The sequence below is a fragment of the Plectropomus leopardus genome, chromosome 10, assembly GCF_026936395.1.
Source record: "Plectropomus leopardus strain MGB_pleo_1.0 chromosome 10, ASM2693639v1, whole genome shotgun sequence".
NCBI lineage: Eukaryota > Metazoa > Chordata > Actinopteri > Perciformes > Serranidae > Plectropomus > Plectropomus leopardus.
Window position 1 is genome coordinate 37,229,051 of NC_142185.1, and position 17,316 is coordinate 37,246,366.

General features: G+C 48.0%; 1 protein-coding gene across 1 annotated transcript in view; it reads right to left on the reverse strand.

Annotated features, from left to right (window-relative positions):
- Positions 1-1,363: 1,363 nt before the first annotated feature.
- Positions 1,364-17,316, reverse strand: part of LOC121939590 (titin-like) — a 79,088-nt gene continuing 63,135 nt past the window's right edge. The window contains exons 65-84 of the mRNA XM_088083855.1: positions 17,121-17,262; positions 16,850-17,013; positions 16,394-16,696; positions 15,908-16,189; positions 15,130-15,723; positions 14,735-15,025; positions 14,339-14,638; positions 13,877-14,179; positions 13,431-13,733; positions 13,054-13,322; positions 12,633-12,948; positions 12,233-12,538; positions 11,803-12,102; positions 11,007-11,582; positions 10,531-10,836; positions 10,045-10,427; positions 9,662-9,872; positions 3,625-9,525; positions 3,212-3,505; positions 1,364-2,698 (exon numbers count right to left, since the gene is read on the reverse strand). Of these exons, the coding sequence (XP_087939981.1) occupies positions 2,406-2,698; positions 3,212-3,505; positions 3,625-9,525; positions 9,662-9,872; positions 10,045-10,427; positions 10,531-10,836; positions 11,007-11,582; positions 11,803-12,102; positions 12,233-12,538; positions 12,633-12,948; positions 13,054-13,322; positions 13,431-13,733; positions 13,877-14,179; positions 14,339-14,638; positions 14,735-15,025; positions 15,130-15,723; positions 15,908-16,189; positions 16,394-16,696; positions 16,850-17,013; positions 17,121-17,262 (11,837 nt within the window). The 3' untranslated portion in view covers positions 1,364-2,405. The remainder of the gene's footprint in view (positions 2,699-3,211; positions 3,506-3,624; positions 9,526-9,661; positions 9,873-10,044; positions 10,428-10,530; positions 10,837-11,006; positions 11,583-11,802; positions 12,103-12,232; positions 12,539-12,632; positions 12,949-13,053; positions 13,323-13,430; positions 13,734-13,876; positions 14,180-14,338; positions 14,639-14,734; positions 15,026-15,129; positions 15,724-15,907; positions 16,190-16,393; positions 16,697-16,849; positions 17,014-17,120; positions 17,263-17,316) is intronic.

Consider the following 17,316-nt stretch of genomic DNA (forward strand, 5'->3'; position numbering starts at 1 on the left):
AAGATTGCTGCGAATGTAAGAGCAATATGCCTGAGATGATCAGCAGCTAAGGATCTGCACAGATTGATCCAATGTGCTCAGTTTAGCAGCCGTGGATGTTGCACCAATACAGAAAAAATGGCTTGATTAGTGTTCTGAAGTTACGCCTGAAATGTGGAGGAGTTTGTAAAAATGTCTCTGGTACTACGCGTTTCCGGTGAGAACGAATGGGTGTTGAGGTGATGCGCTGGCTGAGCCGTGGCATTTGGTATTTGGCTCATATGGGCTGAGACAGGAGTCAAGGCAGAAAATGTTGATGGGAAAAGAAACTCCCGTCTGGCTTGCTTTGCGTCTTTGAAAGCGTGAATGTGAGGGAGTCAGAAGTGTGAATGGTGAGGTCAGATCGGCTGGGATGGCAAGACGGATCGCAGGCAGAGGAAGTAAAGGCAAATTCTGTGAATTTTAAGAAGCCAAAGAAAGCAGACAAGAACATGGACTCGAGGGTCAAGTCGACCATGGGGGACGGGTAGCCTGTACCGATGCAAAGGGTGAGAAGGTCAGAGGTCATCAGCAGGTGTTTAGCTATGAGAGTAGGTTCCTGTTTTCGCAAGACTTTAACATTGTGACGTGGGAGTGAGAGATGGAAGCACAATGTCGGCTGGTGACGAGTTAGATGAAGTTGATTCCAGTTAGGGAGGTCCGCATGTTGGTTTACCTGATTTTTTGAATTGATGGGTTTGATCAAATTTCAAATGCAATGACAGTTGATAAGTGGCATGATATGCCTTGAAGCAACTCGAGCCAGATAAGTAGGCGAGAGATGACACGCTATACTGTGTTTTTTATGCGATTTGGGTGAAATGCTAAACTGTGACTTTTATTATGCAATTTTCAACTACATGTGATACTTTAACTTCTTCATGTGATTTTGGACAACATGCAATACTTTGACTTTTCAATGCTATTTATGACAACATACTGCCCTGTTAAAAAAAACCCCCAGCTTGACCAGTTTGAGGTGGTTAAGCTGGTCAACTACTAGTCCTACTAGGTTGTGATGGTCACTCTAGCTGGTTTATCTGTTGAACTTCCTGTAAGAAATTGAGACCAAATCCATGTCCTTGAGAGATAACAGTGTCATGAGGAGGAAGTATGAAAAGCAAAGGGCATAAATCCGTCAAGTCTTCTGTCACGTGTTATATGTAAAGATAAATGTGCACAGCTTGACTAGCTGGTCAAAGACCAGCTAAAACCATATTATGTTGATATTGGTTTTAGCTGTTTTTTGAGGGTCGTGATCCAGTTCTTGAGGTGACTTATTCATCACATTTTTTGGACAAAAGCAGGGAAGATAAATGCAAATAACCACAGCAGAGACTTCCTGTAGTGCTGATAATCATGCTTTATTAAATCAATAATTGGAGAAAAGCTCAAGGAGGCTGCGAAAATAGTCAACGCTACAGCTAACTTCAATCAAACCAAAGTGCAAGGCGACTCGCAAGACCACACTTCTCTCCGTCCTTGATGATCCCAGTGACAGTTGCTTTCAGCTGCTTGGGGGCGCCCAGCTTGACTGACAGGTGAACTTCTAAAAACTAACACACAAACACACTGCAGACCTCCAAGAGACAGCTCTGCCTCTGCAAACAAGCACAGGATGGACTCTAGTTTTATGTGATTGGCCAGGTTGATGGAACGACTGAAGAGTCCGTGCGAGTGGTCGCTTGCCAGAAGCGGAGCACAAAACAAAAAGAAACGCTTGTGCTCAGGGAGTGCAGGCCGCTCGCACTGTGAGCATGTCATCGAAATGGCGGTATGACATAATCAGTCGGAGCACGAGGTCCAGTCGTCCTGCTTACATGAGGGTAACTGCAAACAGCACTCAGGATCTCAAGCTCTGGTTACAATGCACCGCGGTGCGTTCATAGTTTTGTCTCTGATTGAGTTAACATCAACAGGGAGCCTCTCTACCTGCTGAGGCAATCTTAGACTTCAACTTATCGTTGAGGCACAGAGTTTAGTTTCTCAGTTTAACAGGGTATTCGTTCCTACTGGAACTTTCTCCTGTTAAACCACATTTAGTTTCATTTTGTTTCAGTTAATATTATTGTCATAAATAACAATGCATACATTTCCCATAACCGTTAAATTCGGCTATATACATTATGTACATGTCACAGAAAAGTGGTTCAAAAATCCTAAGTCATAGTTATCCAATATGGCACATTTTATAACAACTTTAGACTTTAGTCTAGTTTGGCATAAATTAATGTCAAGATTGGTACAAAAATAGTTCATATTTACAAGAACAGAAATCCAGATCTTGATCAAGTCGATTATTTCGCTCAATAATTAAATAAAAAGGCATGGAAGTAGGGAAGAGGGGAAGAGTGAAAGATTAGATTTTTTTTTTTGTTTTGTGTTTTTTACGCTGATCGAATGCTAATGTGAACAGTCGCTGTGTCGGATCCGAGCTCGTTAGACAGCTTCAGGGTGTAGGTTCCAGCGTCTTCCTCCTTCACCCCGGTGATGATGAGGGTGGTAAGGTCCTCTGTAGTGTCGATGTGGAAGCGTCCGCCAGCAGTCACCTCGATGGTTCTGCCGCTGCGGGACCACTCGATGTGTTTTGCGTCACCAGAAAAGGCACATGTGACTGTCAGGATTTTGCCCGGCTCGATGCTGATGTCTTCTGGCAGAGCCTCAATCCTTGGAGCAGAACCTGGAAACCGCAGGATATGTACATCAGTGCACAGAGTTCTGAAAATCCAAATGCCACTGGCCACAACATTTCACAACAGAATGGCTAGGGAATTGAATGCAAAATTTTGATTTTCAAAATCAGGTATAAACTAGAATTAGTTAGAACTAGGGTTAGGGCCAAAAACATCTTTCATGAGGGTGCAGTGACCTTGACCTTTGATCACCAAATTCTAATCAGACCAAGTGGGCATTTTTGCTAAATTTGAAGAAATTCCCATCTTGAGATATTGCATTAATGTGAATGGGACAGACAACCCTTGAAACGTTATGAATAAAAATGCTATACGACCTTCTGCATCCAGTTTATTATCTGTAGCTGTTCAGTTCACACTAAATGTCTTTGTTGTCTCTGAAAATGAATCTTAATTTTAATCTTAATTTGGAAGCGACAAAATGACAGCAACGTTTTTTGTTTTTTTTAATGCCACAAACTGAAATCCAAATGTTTTACAGATTTCATGACTAATCATACCGATGGCTCTGAATGAGGACCCCTCCATGTGGGACGACATCTCCGCCAGACTGCTGGAGCTCATGGCGTATGTTTCAGATGCCACGGAGGACATGCTGGACATGGACATGGTCTCAAACTTCATCTCAGCTGCCATGCTGCTGAAGGAGCTGGACTCCATCATGGATGACATCATTGCCTGCTGGGCGGAGGAAGAGAAAGACGAGGACTCCTCCATCATGTGCATTTCTTTCTTCATCATCATGGACGAGCTCACAGACGATGACGACTCCTTGTGACTCATCTTCATGGATCCTGATCCTGAGGATGGAGACAGAAATGGTAAATCTTCACAGTTAGGGCTATGACAGGGTTTACTTTATTCAGCATGAAACTGGACTAAATCTGCTTGGGTACTTGAGGCAGGAGCTCACCTTTAAGTGCCAGTTGCTGCTCGCGGTAGGCCGTGACCTTCATGCGTATGGACTGGAACACCTGTCCGGTGAAGGAGAAGGAGGATTTGGATACCCCTCCCTCTGATGTCATCTCACAGGTGTACTCTCCCTGATCGCTGTCTGCCAAATCATGGATGAGAAGGCTGCAGGAGCCCTCAGAGTAGTGCATCTCAAAGCGACTGCTCTGCAAGAGCCTCCTTCCATTGACGTACCACACAACCTCCCTGATGCTGCTCTCACAGACACAGGACATCCTCACCGAGCCTTCACTGGCCTCGGCTTTAAGCTGACTCAGGACTTTAGGAGGTTTCGGGATTGGGGATTTGACAGTCGGTGGAGACACAACCCTCTTGGGGGACATGATAGGAGGAGGAGACTTCATCCTAGGAGGTGATTTGATTCCTTCGGGCTCGGGGGACTTCAAGGCCCTTGGTGATTTGATGCCTGCGGGTTCTGGGGACTTGATTCCCTTTGGGGTTTTGATTCCTGCAGGTTCTGGAGATTTGACACCTCTAAGTGATTTGAGTCCTGCGGGTTCTGGAGATTTGATGCCACGGGGTGATTTGATTTCCTCAGGTTCGGGTGACTTCACACTCTCCGGAGTCTTGAGAGGTGGTGGTGGTGACTTGACCTTGGGTTCAGGTGATTTTATACCCCGTGGTGACCTGATTCCCTCAGGTTCAGGAGATTTGACACCTGGAGCTGGTGATTTTATGCCTGGTGCTGGAGAGGGTGCAGCTGGCTCAGGAGACTTGATGCTCCTTGGAGATTTAATTCCCTCTGGTTCAGGAGATTTCATACCCAGCGTTGGTGACTTCATACCCGACGTTGGTGACTTCACACCCGGCGCTGGTGACTTCACACCTGGCGTCGGTGACTTCACACCAGGTGCTGGTGACTTCACACCCGGAGCAGGAGACGTTGGTTCAGGAGATTTCACGCTTGGAGTGGGTGATTTAACCGAAGGCTCGGGGGACTTGACACTGGGGACAGAAGAAGTTACTGAAGGAGCAGGTGATGTGACTGAAGGCTCTGGTGACTTCACACTGGGAGTGGGTGACTTTACAGATGGCTCAGGGGATTTGACAGCCTTGACCTCCTCTTTAGGAGCTGCTTTGCGGATGGTCAAGGTGAAGTGAGCCTCCTGTCTGCCTGCTGAGTTCTCTACCACCACCGTGTAACTGCCCTCATCGGAGGCCATCACAGAGGAGATCTCCAGGCTGGACTTGTACTGGGTGGTGGTGACGTGGATGCGGTGAGACGAGACGATGGTTCTGCTCTCGTGCATCCATGTTACAGTGGATGCAGGCTCCCCATCGATATCACAGGAGAATCTGGCGGTCCCCCCCTCTGAAACTGTCATAGACTGGGGCTTGGTGAGGATTCTGGCAGGAAGAGAAGGCTTCACCTTGGTGACAGCAACTTCCTCAGAAACAGCAGCTGAAGATGACTTCAGTTTAGATTCAGACGTGGTGTGTTTGCCAGTCAGAGAGAACTTTTCAGATGAGTAGGAGGAATCAGATGACAGGTATTCAGCGGAGGCAAACTTGATGGATGAATCATACCTCTCAGCAGAAGAGTACCTCTCAGCAGAGGAGTATCTCTCAGCAGAGGAGTACCTCTCAGCAGAGGAGGGAGCATACCTTTCCCGTGTGACAACCTCATGTGTCTCCGTTAGCTTAGACTTGCTCTCTTCCACTGCAAAGTGGCTCTCAGAAGCATAGCCAGCTTTAAAGTGGGTGGTGTGATAATGGTCAATGCGAAGCATTTCAGGGACGTGTCCTTTGGGAGCATCCTCATCCCTGCGGCGAGAGGCGAAGGTAGTGTAGCCACCACCTGACACATCAAGGGTGGCATAGTCAGAAGCTTCTCCCTTAGAGTTGGAGCATTCACAGCGGTAAGTGCCACTGTCCTCCTCCTGGCAGTCCAGGATAGTGATGGACAAAACACCACTCATGTTGGTGAAGATGTATTTCTCACTGCTTTCAGAGATCGCGTTTCCATTGTGGAACCACCTGACCTCGGCCTCTGGCTTGCTTTGGATGTTCAGGGTGAATTTTGTGTCTTGGCCAATTGGGATGCGATGAGAGCGCATCCTGATTGTCACACGGGGAGCATGGTCCAGGCTGAAGGGTGTCTGGCTAACCACCTGATATTTCCTCTCTGCCTTCAGAGCAGCCTTTCTGGCCTCGTAGCGAGACATGATGTCGAAGCGGGCAGACCGCTCAAACCTCGAGGAAGAGCGCGATGATCTCTCAACGGACCTGATGGGGCTGGGAGAGCGGGGACGGGTCCTCTCGGGGGTAGGGGACCTCCTTCCCACAATCTCTCCCTCTGTTTCCACAGGCATGGCACGTGATGGTCTGATCAGCTCTGAGACTGGACGCATGAGTTCAATGTATGTGGGAGAAAGTGACCTTCTCCTCCTCATATATTGTGAAACAGTGCGTTTCTTCTTTGTCTCAGTTATCTCGGCAGCCTCGTGCCTGACCTCCTGCCTCCTCTCTTCACGTTCAACGGCACGTCGCTCAACACGAACAGGGCTGCCAGTAGGTGAGGCAGAAAAGCCGAGCTCCAGTTCATCCTCCAGCATCATCTTCTCTTCCTCTGTTCTCCTCATGGAAAGATAGTCGTCCACGGGCATCAGCAGCTCCTCGTCGCTGAGGTCTCCCAGAGATCTTCTTCTTGATCTGAAGGAGACTTCAGATTCAAGAGAAGGTGAACGGCGAGCAGGTCTGACAGTCTCCAAGTCATCCAGAGTGAGTTTTGGAATACGCCATCTTGGCCTGTACTGGTCGGTGATTCTTGGGAGGGGCATGACGTAGAACTGCTCCCACCTAGAAAGGCGTATACGCCTCTGCCTCTTCTGCACAATCCTCTCCATCCTCTCTGGAATCTCATACTGGTCTCTCAGTTTCCTGTACCACTTCATGTCAGAGAGAGGCACAAATTGTTTAATAGCTTTGTCCTCATCCAGAGCTTTGGGATCATGAGTCACAGGCTCAGGGATCTCATACGGCATGAAGATCCTCCTCTCCTCCTCCAGCTTCTTAGTTTCAGACTTCTCCACTGTGATGTCGAACTCGCCTTCAACGTTCTTAGTGCTCACTGCAGGCTTGTACATCTCTGCAGCATAACTGAGTGCCTCCTGGGCTGTGGGGTTGAAAGGTACAAGTTCCTCGGTGGCAGCAATTTTCATGGCCATCTTGTTGGTCTTTTCAATTTGTTTCTGTATGTGTTTGTATTTCTCCTCCTCGCTCTTGTACTCTCTCCTGGTGTAGGTGAGGCGGTCCACCTTAAGTGTAGCCTGGCAGCTTGCAGAGCCAGCAGAGTTGGTTGCTGTAACCTTGTACACACCAGAGTCCTCGAGCAGAGTATCTCTGATGTGCAGGACATGGTAGTCAATGTCCTCCTGTATGACAACCACCTTGGGACCAAACTGCAGCGCATGACCATCTTTTTCCCATTTCAGAGTAGGAGTTGGGATTCCTGAGACTCTGAGCTCAAAGCGGACGCTATGTCCCTCAACGCAATCAACATTAGCCAGCAGACGCTTGAACATGGGCCTCATAGTTTCCTCGGTTACAGGATGAGGTGTCACAGTGAGACGGGCCTTGCAGCTGTCTTCTCCAAACTTGTTGTGGGCCATGACGGTGTATTCAGCATCATCATTTTTATCCACGTTGTGGATCATCAGCTGGTACAGACCCTTATCGCTTGTGAACGTGTACTTGGTGTCATCTTCACCTGGTTTGATTCTCTCGCCATTCTTCAGCCATGTGACATGAGGCTCCGGGTGCACAGTAATGGTGACACCAAAGCGCACATCTTCTCCAATGTAGGCAGTGCGATTGTAGAGAGGCAAAGTGAACTCTGGCGGTCTCTGTAGGAGTTTTGTCTTGTCAACTCTTCTCCTCAGTTTCTTGACAGAGCGGCTGATGTAGTACTCTCTGATGCTCCTCACTGTCTCAACAAAGAGCTCTCCGTAAGCACTGTCCTCTCCATCATCACTCACCACCTTGCATCTGTACACACCATCGTCACTCTCTTCAATGTCCTTTACGTAGATGCTAGCAAAACCATTGCTGTAAGAGATTTCATACTTAGTGCTTGCGTGTAGCTGACGGTTGCCATGGTACCATGTCACCTGAGTACTCTTGTCAAAGTTGGTGATACTGCAAGTAAATCTGGCATGGCCACCTTCTTCAGCTGAGCCATGCATGACTGGACCAGTGCGGAGACCACGGTATTCTGTTCCAATCTTCACTTTACCAACAGCCAATCCTCTCTGGTTCTTGAAGGCGCCACCATAGGCCACACGAGCTGATGATACAATGGTATCTACTCTCTTCACCAGGGTCTGGTAGTACCTTCTGTGTCTCAGTGTCCTGATGGTCTTGTTGTTGACATTCTCGATCTTCATCTTGAGCCATGGATGCTCGAGAGCTTCGTGGGCTGTCATACGGAGCTTCCTGTCCTTGACTAAAAGTCTGTCCACAAAGTCCATAGCCTCCAGGCTGATGTCATTAAATGCTTCACTGTCAAAGATGTACTCACAGCTGGAGATGTTCTCAATCATCTTTGTAGTGGACTCTGCAGCAAACGGATTAAGGCCACTGAGCAAAACATAGGCCATTACACCAACAGACCACATATCAGTGGCTGTTGTGACCAGGTCGTGACGGTGGATCTCAGGGGCGCAGTACTCCGGAGCAGAGAACGGCATCCTAATGTTTTCTCCTGGCACCAGCAGCCTACACTGGCCCATCTCAATTATCTTGATGATGGTGCTTTTTCTTGTGGTGTAGACAATGTTGTCTGGGCGGATATCAAAGTGAGCAAAGTTGTGGCTATGCAAGAACTTGAGGGCAGAGCAGACTTGTCTCAGGTAGCGAACAATCTCCTGCTCTGTGAGCTCGAAGTTGCTGGTGCCTAGGCGCTCAAAGATGTCAACTCCAGAAATGAATTCAAAGATAAGGATGATCTCCTCCATGCTTTCAAAGTATTCATGTAGATAGATGATGTTCTTGTGCCTTGCTACATTCAGGGCTTCAATTTCTCTGAGAACCAGTTCACGATCAGTTCCTTTGACCCTGATGAACTTGGCCATGAAGGTCTTCTTTGTGGCAATCTCCGTACAGCGGTGGACAACTCCAAACTGGCAACGAGCGAGTTCCTCAGAGATGATGTACTTGGAGGACAGCTCCTTTACCTTGTAGAACAGAGCCTCCTCTTTGGTGACTTCCCTGGCCTCATCCACTTCCTCGTCATAGTTCCTAATCACAGACTTGTCTTCCTTTGTGGTGATGGGCTCAGTTGGCTGAGAAGGATGGCTCAGGCCAAACTGGTTTTCCGCAATGACGCGGAACTGGTACTTGGTCTTTCCGAATATGTTGATGATGGTAATGCTGCAGTCAGTGGTCTGTCCTGCACGGATCCACCTGTCAGCAGTGGTGGGACACTTCTCCACGATGTAGCTTATGATGTCACTTCCACCGTCATTGGCAGGGGGCTCCCAGGTCAAGGTGATGGAGTCCCGAGCAATGTCACTGACAGCCAATGCCTTTGGAGGATCAGGTATGTCGGCAATGTTCACCTCAATGGTTTGCTTGTCCGTTCCGAACCTGTTCTTTGCAGTAATGATGTAGTAGCCAGTATCTCTCCTCTCCACTCCCTTCTGGAACACCAGGGAAGTGAAAGATCTGGTGGTGATGACTTGGTAATAAGGAGAGTTGGAGAGGATCTCCTGACCCTTCTGCCAAATGACTGCTGGCTCAGGCTTGCCAGAGATGGGGATCTTGATGGTGATGTGATCACCACGGACAGCATGGACTGCTCCCATTCCCTGGAGCTCCAATGGCAGGTGGATCTTAGCAGGAACTGGAATTCAAATAATAAAAAACATTAGTTTGATATTCATTCATTTTTTTCAATTTAAGGAATTAAAGGTGTAGAGGACATCACTTGACAATAAAAAAGCACTAATTAATTAGCAATATCAACGGTATATCATTACCTTCCACCTCTAGGTTGGCTGTTGTAGAGATGGATCCTGAGGAGTTGGTTGCTCTAACTTGGTAAACTGTTGCATCATTCTCATCAGCAGCAGTGATGACCAGCTGGTAGTAGCCTCCCTTGAACTCCAAGGCTTTGATCTTGGTGCCATCTGCCTGGATCTCCTTTCCACTGCGGTACCATTTCACCAAAGGCTTGGGATGTCCCACCACCTTGTCATAGGAAAAGTAACCAAGTTAAGTAATGCTTGTGCTGATGAACTTGACAGGATTCAAAGAAACTTGTGTCAATCTTCTCATTTGACTTATGTTACATATCTAGATCTTCATAAATACAGACATTGCAAGCGATCCCTTCTAAGCAAATGCAGTTAGAATAAAGTACCTTGGTGACAAACGTGGCATTGGCGTGGTATTTGACAATCATATCCCTGATCTCCTCCCTGAACGCGGGAGCCCGAGGAGCCTGGTCGGACTTGGGGATGATAGGCGCTGAAATCTCACTCCAGTCGCTCTCACCACCCATGTTCTCACACTTGACACGGAACTCATACTCGAAGCCCTCGATCAAGGCCGTGACCTCAAAGCTGGTCTCCACAATCTTCTTACTGGTTACTGACATCCACTTGTTCTGCTTCTTCTCACGTTTCTCCAGGTAGTAGGCGGTGATTTTAGCTCCGCCGTCGCTGCTTGGAGGTTTCCAGCAGACGACGCAGGAGTCCTTGGTCGAGCTGATAATGAAGGGCTGTTGTGGAATGCCAGGTTTTTCTGAGAAATAAATAGGTAATGTTACTGTAGTGCTCTACATACTTGTAAAGTAAGCCCTGCCTGTGCAATGAAGCTAAAGAGCCAAAACTGGCAAACAACTTACCAAATGGACTCTTGATGATGACAACTGATGGGATCTCCAGAGACTCACTGACTCCATACTGGTTCTGGGCAGAGACTCTGAAGTAGTAGCCAGCGTTCTCGATCAGGTTGGGAACACGGCAAGTGGTGCCAGAGATGGAGGAGGACACCAGCTGCCACTGCTCGCCTTCTTTGGCCTCACGTTTCTCCACGATGTAGTTAGTAATCATGGAGCCTCCGTCGTCCTTAGGCACCTTCCAGCTAATGATTACTGAGCTCTTCAGCAAAGCTTCAATAATAACAGGGCCCTCAGGGATGCATGGTTTATCTGGACAAAAATACAGAAAGTGGAATAAGTAATAGTTCTTGTTTATACAAATACAAAGTAATAGTTAAGTAATTTCTTTTTATACAAAGTCATTTTTATTTGTTGCTTGACACTACAATATTTAATTACTAATATTTACTAAAAACACAAACTCAGTTCTTTGGCGTTACCTTGGATTTCAACTCGAAGCACGGTGTCGATGGTTCCATACACATTGCTGAGCTGCACCTTGTAACGGCCAGCATTGGTCTTCCTCTGAGCGTTCCTCACCACAAGGTGGGTGTAGCTTTCAGTGTTTTCAATAATAACATTCTCGGATGCGTTCAGCGGCTTCTTGCCATAGAACCACATGATCTGTGGGATGGGACGTCCGATGTAGACGACATGGAGGCGGAGGCTGGTGCCAGCTCCGGCGTAGTACTTTTCCTTCAGAGGGAAGCCGGGGTGGAACTGTGGTGCTGCCTGCAGACGCAGTTTGCCACTGGTTTCGATCTCTCCAGCTTCATTGATGGCCCTGCAGGTGTACAAGCCCTCGTCTTCCTGTTCGTCTGTCAGGATGCTGAGGGAGTGGTTCCGGCCATCTGAGCTCATTTTGTACTTACGGCTCTGGATCAGTTCCTTGCCGTAGCGGTACCACTTGATCTCAGGCAGAGGTCTGCCAATGATGCCACAGGTGAGGGTACCGGACTCGCCAAGCTTGGTGGTTACATCTTGGATCTCTTCCTTCAAAGCCGGAGCCTCACCAACTGCAGAAACATAAGCAACGTTTTAAAGGCTTTTTACTATTTGCTGTAAAATACACATTGTTACAATCCTGATGCTGCAACCTCAGAGCATACCGTATAAAAGTCTACAGAAAACATTTTAGTTCAACTAACACAACGTTTTAAAGAAACTACACATAAATAGTTATCAGGCGGATAAAGTCATTGTGTTTGATGGGATTCAAATTCTGTAGCAGCTCACCACTCAGTTTGGTCTTGATGCCCATGGGTGTGCGGCGAGGTCGGCTGAGTCCAGTCTCATTCTCGGCGAAGACTCTAAACTCGTACTCAGTTGCCTCCATCAAGCCGCCCATGGTGAACTGACGATCCTTGGAGCGCTCCTTGTTGCATTTCTTCCAGGCACTTTCTCCAGCCTGCCTGAACTCAATCCAGTAGCCCAGAATCTCCTTGCCGCCGTCATGCTCTGGCCTGAGCCAGTGGATGGTGATACAGTCCTTGGTGATGGAGATGATGTCGATCTCTCCTGGTTGGCTGGGTTTGTCTTTAAGGAGACAGACAGGAGGAGATTAATACTCATGGAGAAACTTTGATGTTTTTTTTTTTTTGGTTTTGTATACTTCTGCTTATCAATGTATTCATGCGAAAATAGTTTTCATACTACAAAAACTCACCAAATGGATCTTTGCAGACCACAGACTCTGAAACAGGACCAGGCTCGCTCTGCCCAATGTCGTTCTGAGCCACCACTCTGAACATGTACTCTGCATCGGGGATGAGACCAGTGACATTGTACATGGTGGTAGTGATGTGAGTCTTGTTGTGTCGAACCCACTTCTCTGTCGACACCTCTCTCCTTTCCACGTAGTATCCTGTAACGCGGGAGCCTCCGTCATCCCGGGGCCGGGCCCAGGACAGAGACACCGTGGTCTTGGTAATATCCATGATCTCTGGTGGGTTGCTTGGAGGTTCTGGGGCGCCTGGAGGTAAAGCAAATTTTTGTTTTATAATGTAACTTTTGACAAATATCAGTTGGGATTGGACTTCAAGAAAAAAAACAGAAAAAATACTCACAAAGTGGTGTTTTCGGTGTGACAGCTTCATCAGACTTGAGAGATCTGCTGACACCAAACTGGTTCTCAGCAGAAATCCTGAAGTGGTACTGCACGTTCTCCTTCAGACCCTTCACCACCAGAGAGGTTTCGGTCACCCTGGAGTCGACTGTATACCAGGCAGCCTTGGGTACCTCCCGCCTCTCAACGATGTATCCCAGAACGTCAGAGCCGCCATCATCTGATGGTGTCCTCCAGCTGACCCGCACTGATCTGGCCTGAATGTCGTCAAACTCCAGAGGGCCTTCCGGGGCGTCAGGGCGCCCAATAACCTTCACCTGGCGGGAAAAAATAAATACAGAAAGTTTAGCTCCAACCATTCCAAACAAATTTGTTTTAATTTAATTTCTGATACTGAAGTATCCTCTAGATGAGCCTCTCACCTTGATGTACACAGCCTTCCTGCCGCATTTGTTCTCCAGCACCAGGTCGTAGGTACCGGTGTCATCTTTGTGTGCCTCTTTGATGACCAGCTCAGTGATGTCATCATGGGTGGCAATCATGGCCCGGTGAGAGATGTCACGACCATCCTTGGTCCACTTGCATGTAGGGATGGGTTTACCTTTGATAGGCACAGACAGATGGACAACTCCACCCTGCCGCACCACGTAGCCCTCCTCGTATTTACGATCAAGCTCGTAGTCGGGATAATCTGACAAAGACAGAGATCAGATTGTTTTTGTCAGTTAAATTACAGTTTGATTAAGTAAAAGTATGCTTATTCAACCGTTCAATTAAACTGTAAATCATGGACTCTTACCAAGCATCTCCTGGACCTTAACCACTCCAGGAATCTCAGCGGGCTCTCCAGAACCGCCAGCATTGCAGGCGATGACCCTGAACTTGTACTCAGCACCCTGGGGCATGTGTGTGAGGGTGTACTCGCACATCTTGGTGGGCGTCGTGTTGCAGAGGGTCCATTCCACCTGGTCCACCTTCTGCATCTCGATCAGGTAGCCAGTAACGATAGAACCACCCTCCTCTTCAGGCGGCAGCCAGGCCAGAGACACTGAAGTCCTGGTGGTGTCTGTAACTCTGGCCTCGACTGGAGGACCTGGAGGCTCTGTTACACAACACAGATTTTTTGTTAATAAAATGACTCCACATTGGAAAGATTCAACCTCAGTTGGTTGGCGTTGGCCTTTTATGAATGAAGCCCATTAAAAGTCATTCCAGCAGTTACACTAAGTTTTTCCCAACACGTACCGATGGGATCCATGGCGACAGTGATGGCAGAGCTTTCGCTGGGTTTGCTGGCTCCTCTAGAGTTGATGGCGGTGATACGGTGTTCGTACTCCAGCCCCTCTATCAGGCCAGAGGAGCGGTATCTGGTCATTGTGACAGGGTTCTTGTTGATCCTCAACCACCTGTCAGAATGGGCCTCCTTACGTTCAATGATGTAGCCAGCAATGGTAGAGCCACCGTTGTCCGCAGGTGGTTGCCAGGTCAGAGTCATGCCCTCATGGGTGACATCAAGCACCTCTGGCTTGCTTGGAGGTCCAGGGATGGCTACACAGTAAATTGGATAGGTAAAGAGATGAACTGAAAGACTGCAGGGTACAAGATCACTGTTTACAATCAAATTAAAAGGATTCAGTGGCCCATGAACCAAACAATAATGGAAGAACAGACACAGAACAGGAAGATTTTGATGGGAAGAGAACTCACTCTTCGGGCTCTTGCACTCCACCACCTCAGACTGCAGGAAGCCGCCAACACCGAAGCGATTCATGGCAGCAACGCGGAACACATACTCAGTTCCCTCCGTAAGTCTGGTGAACTTGAAACAGGGTCGGGTCACTGACTCAGAGATGGTGATCCATCCTGGCCTGTGGGCATCACGCTGCTCCACCACGTAGCCGCTAACGTTGGCACCACCGTCCTTCTCTGGAGGTTCCCAGCTGACTGTCACTGACACACCGTCATTCTCCTCAATCTTCACTGGACCCACTGGGATGCCAGGTTTGTCTAAATGGGAACAAGAATACAGCTGGTTATAATTCTGAATGTTTTTGCGCATAAAGAGGCACATGTTATCCGTGTATAACCTTCATTTGTCCTTACCGAGAATGATGACCTTGATGACCTCTGTGGCCATGCCGATGGCGTTCTTCACCTCAAGCGTGTAGTTTCCCGTGTCGTTGATGGTGGTCTCGCGAATCACGAGGTGGGAGTATTTTCCATTGCTGTCAATCTTAATGCGGTCAAGGCTGTCCTTCAGTTTGACACCACCAAAGAACCAGGAGCAGACAGGCTGCGGTTTGGCCTTGATGGGGATGTTAAGGTCGATGGGTTTGCCTCGGTGCACATGGACAATCTTCTGAGGGATGTTGGTCATGTCTATCTTGGGCATCACTGGGAAAAAAAGGAGGGATATGATGTGTTTATCATATTTGAATAATTTCTGTGAAGCTTTTCTGGGTTTCAGCAAAGGCAGAAGTGTAAAGATGTTGTCTTACCCTTGATGTCCTGGATGGTGACAGGAGTGACGGTGTCCATGGGCTCGCTAGGTCCCCTGCTGTTGGTGGCTCGAAGCCTGAAGAGGTACTGGTCGTTCTCTGCCAGAGACTGGATGGTGTGCTGGGACACTGAGGCCTTGACTGTAGCCACAGTACTCCACCTGTCCAAGCCCACCTTGCAGGCCTCGATGGTAAAGCCTGTCAGCCTGCTGCCGCCATCGTACAGCGGCTTCTCCCAGCACAGAGAGACAGAGGACTTGGTGACATCAACGATCTGGAGGTTCTGAGGCACTGACGGCACTTCGCACACCAGCACAGCCTCGGATGTCTCACAAGGCTCGCCAACACCATAGATGTTCTCCGGCAGGACTCTGAAGAAGTAGTGCACTCCCTCCTCCAGACCGGTGATCCTGAACAGGGTCTTTCTACACTCTGTGGTGATGGTCTTGTATGACTTCATGCTGGCTTCACGTTTCTCGATGATGTAGTTGCTGACATGAGCACCACCATCAATGCTTGGGACGTCCCAAGTGATCACAACAGATTCCTTGGTATAGTCCTTCACATTAACAGCACTTGGAGGACCAGGAGTGTCTTCAGGAGAGAGACAAGTCAAGGAAGAGAATATGTTAGTGAGTATTTCTTTAAGGAGGATCTAACCAAAGCTGCAAAATTGATGGAATTTGAGCAGATAAATCATGATCATCACTTTTTATACCAATTTTTCCTAAACTCAGCATGTAATATTTGGTATCTGCGCAGACTTGAGATGACATACCGTAGATCTTAACCAAGATGGTGGCAGTTTTCTTGCCAGAGGGGTTCTCTGCCTCCACAACATATTTTCCGGAGTCGTAGCGGTTGACCTTCTCCACTGTCAGTGCGGTGTAGCTGTCAGTGGTCTCAATGTAGCCACGGCTCTGCAGCTCAACACCCTTCTTCCTCCAGCCGACTAGAGGTAGCGGCCTGCCAGAGACAAATACAACCAGACGCAAAGTTCCTCCTGCACGCAAACACACTGTCTTCTTCAGGTCCTCAGCCAGCTCCAGGTCGGGCATTTCTGAACGGGTTGAGCAGAGGAAATGGAGAGTGTGATAATGTTGCAACTGCTATGTAACAAGTTGGAATGTTGATAAAGGTCTGTCACTAGGAAAAGACCACAACTGTTAAAACACGTTTAACAAGCATTTATTTCCCATTTCAATTCAAATCCCCACATTAGCTGTAATGAAATGACTGTTTCATTATCTGAAAGAAATCTCACCGATTCTCTCCAGGGGTTCAACCTCAGTGCTCGGCTCACTGAACTCGCCGGTGCCTTTGTTGTTAACGGCGGCGACCCTGAATCTGTACTTTTTATTGGCTGCCAGGCCGGCAGTCACATACTCATTTGTCTTGAGAGCTTTAGCAGTGGCGCGGTACCACTGCTCGGAGCCCTCCTCAAGGATCTCAACCACGTAGCCGGTGACATCGGAGCCGCCATCATACATGGGCCTGGTCCAGGTCATGCTGATGCTGTGCTTGGTTGTGTCAGTGATACGAGGTATTGATGGAGCAGCGGGGGTGTCTGGGAGTACACAAAGACAAATATGATGTATATGTGAACTTATCCCAATATCAATCCATCATTTTGGGATCACCACAACAATTTAAAATCAAGTTCTAGTTCTAAAAACTGTAACCTTATAAAAACAGTTAAGGTTTTGAGTGAATCTCTTACATGTTGGGTCTCTGCAGAGGATGTATGGTGAGGCGTCGCTTGGGTGGCTTTCTCCAGCAGCGTTGACAGCTGTTACTCTGAACTGGTACTCGCTTCCCTCAATCAGGCCTGCGATCTTCAGACGGGTGTCGTAGATAGTGTAATTCTTATTCACCCGAGTCCACCTATTTCGGAGAAAAACAGGTACAGTGACATAGAGATTGACAATGAGAATATTTCAAAAAGAGAAAACTAAACTCTGCCCTTAAAATTCTTCAGGAGCTGTTCCTACCTGGTGCTGCTCTTTTCTCGTTTATCCACCAGGTAGGTTTTGATCTCGCTGCCTCCATCGCTCTCGGGCTTCAGCCACTCGATGATGACATGCTCCTTACCCACAGCTGTGGCCTCTGGAGTGCCTGGCTGGGTCGTGATGGCTGAGGAAGAGAGACAAGACAGGTCAGAGTCACCGAAACAAAACTACATCCTTT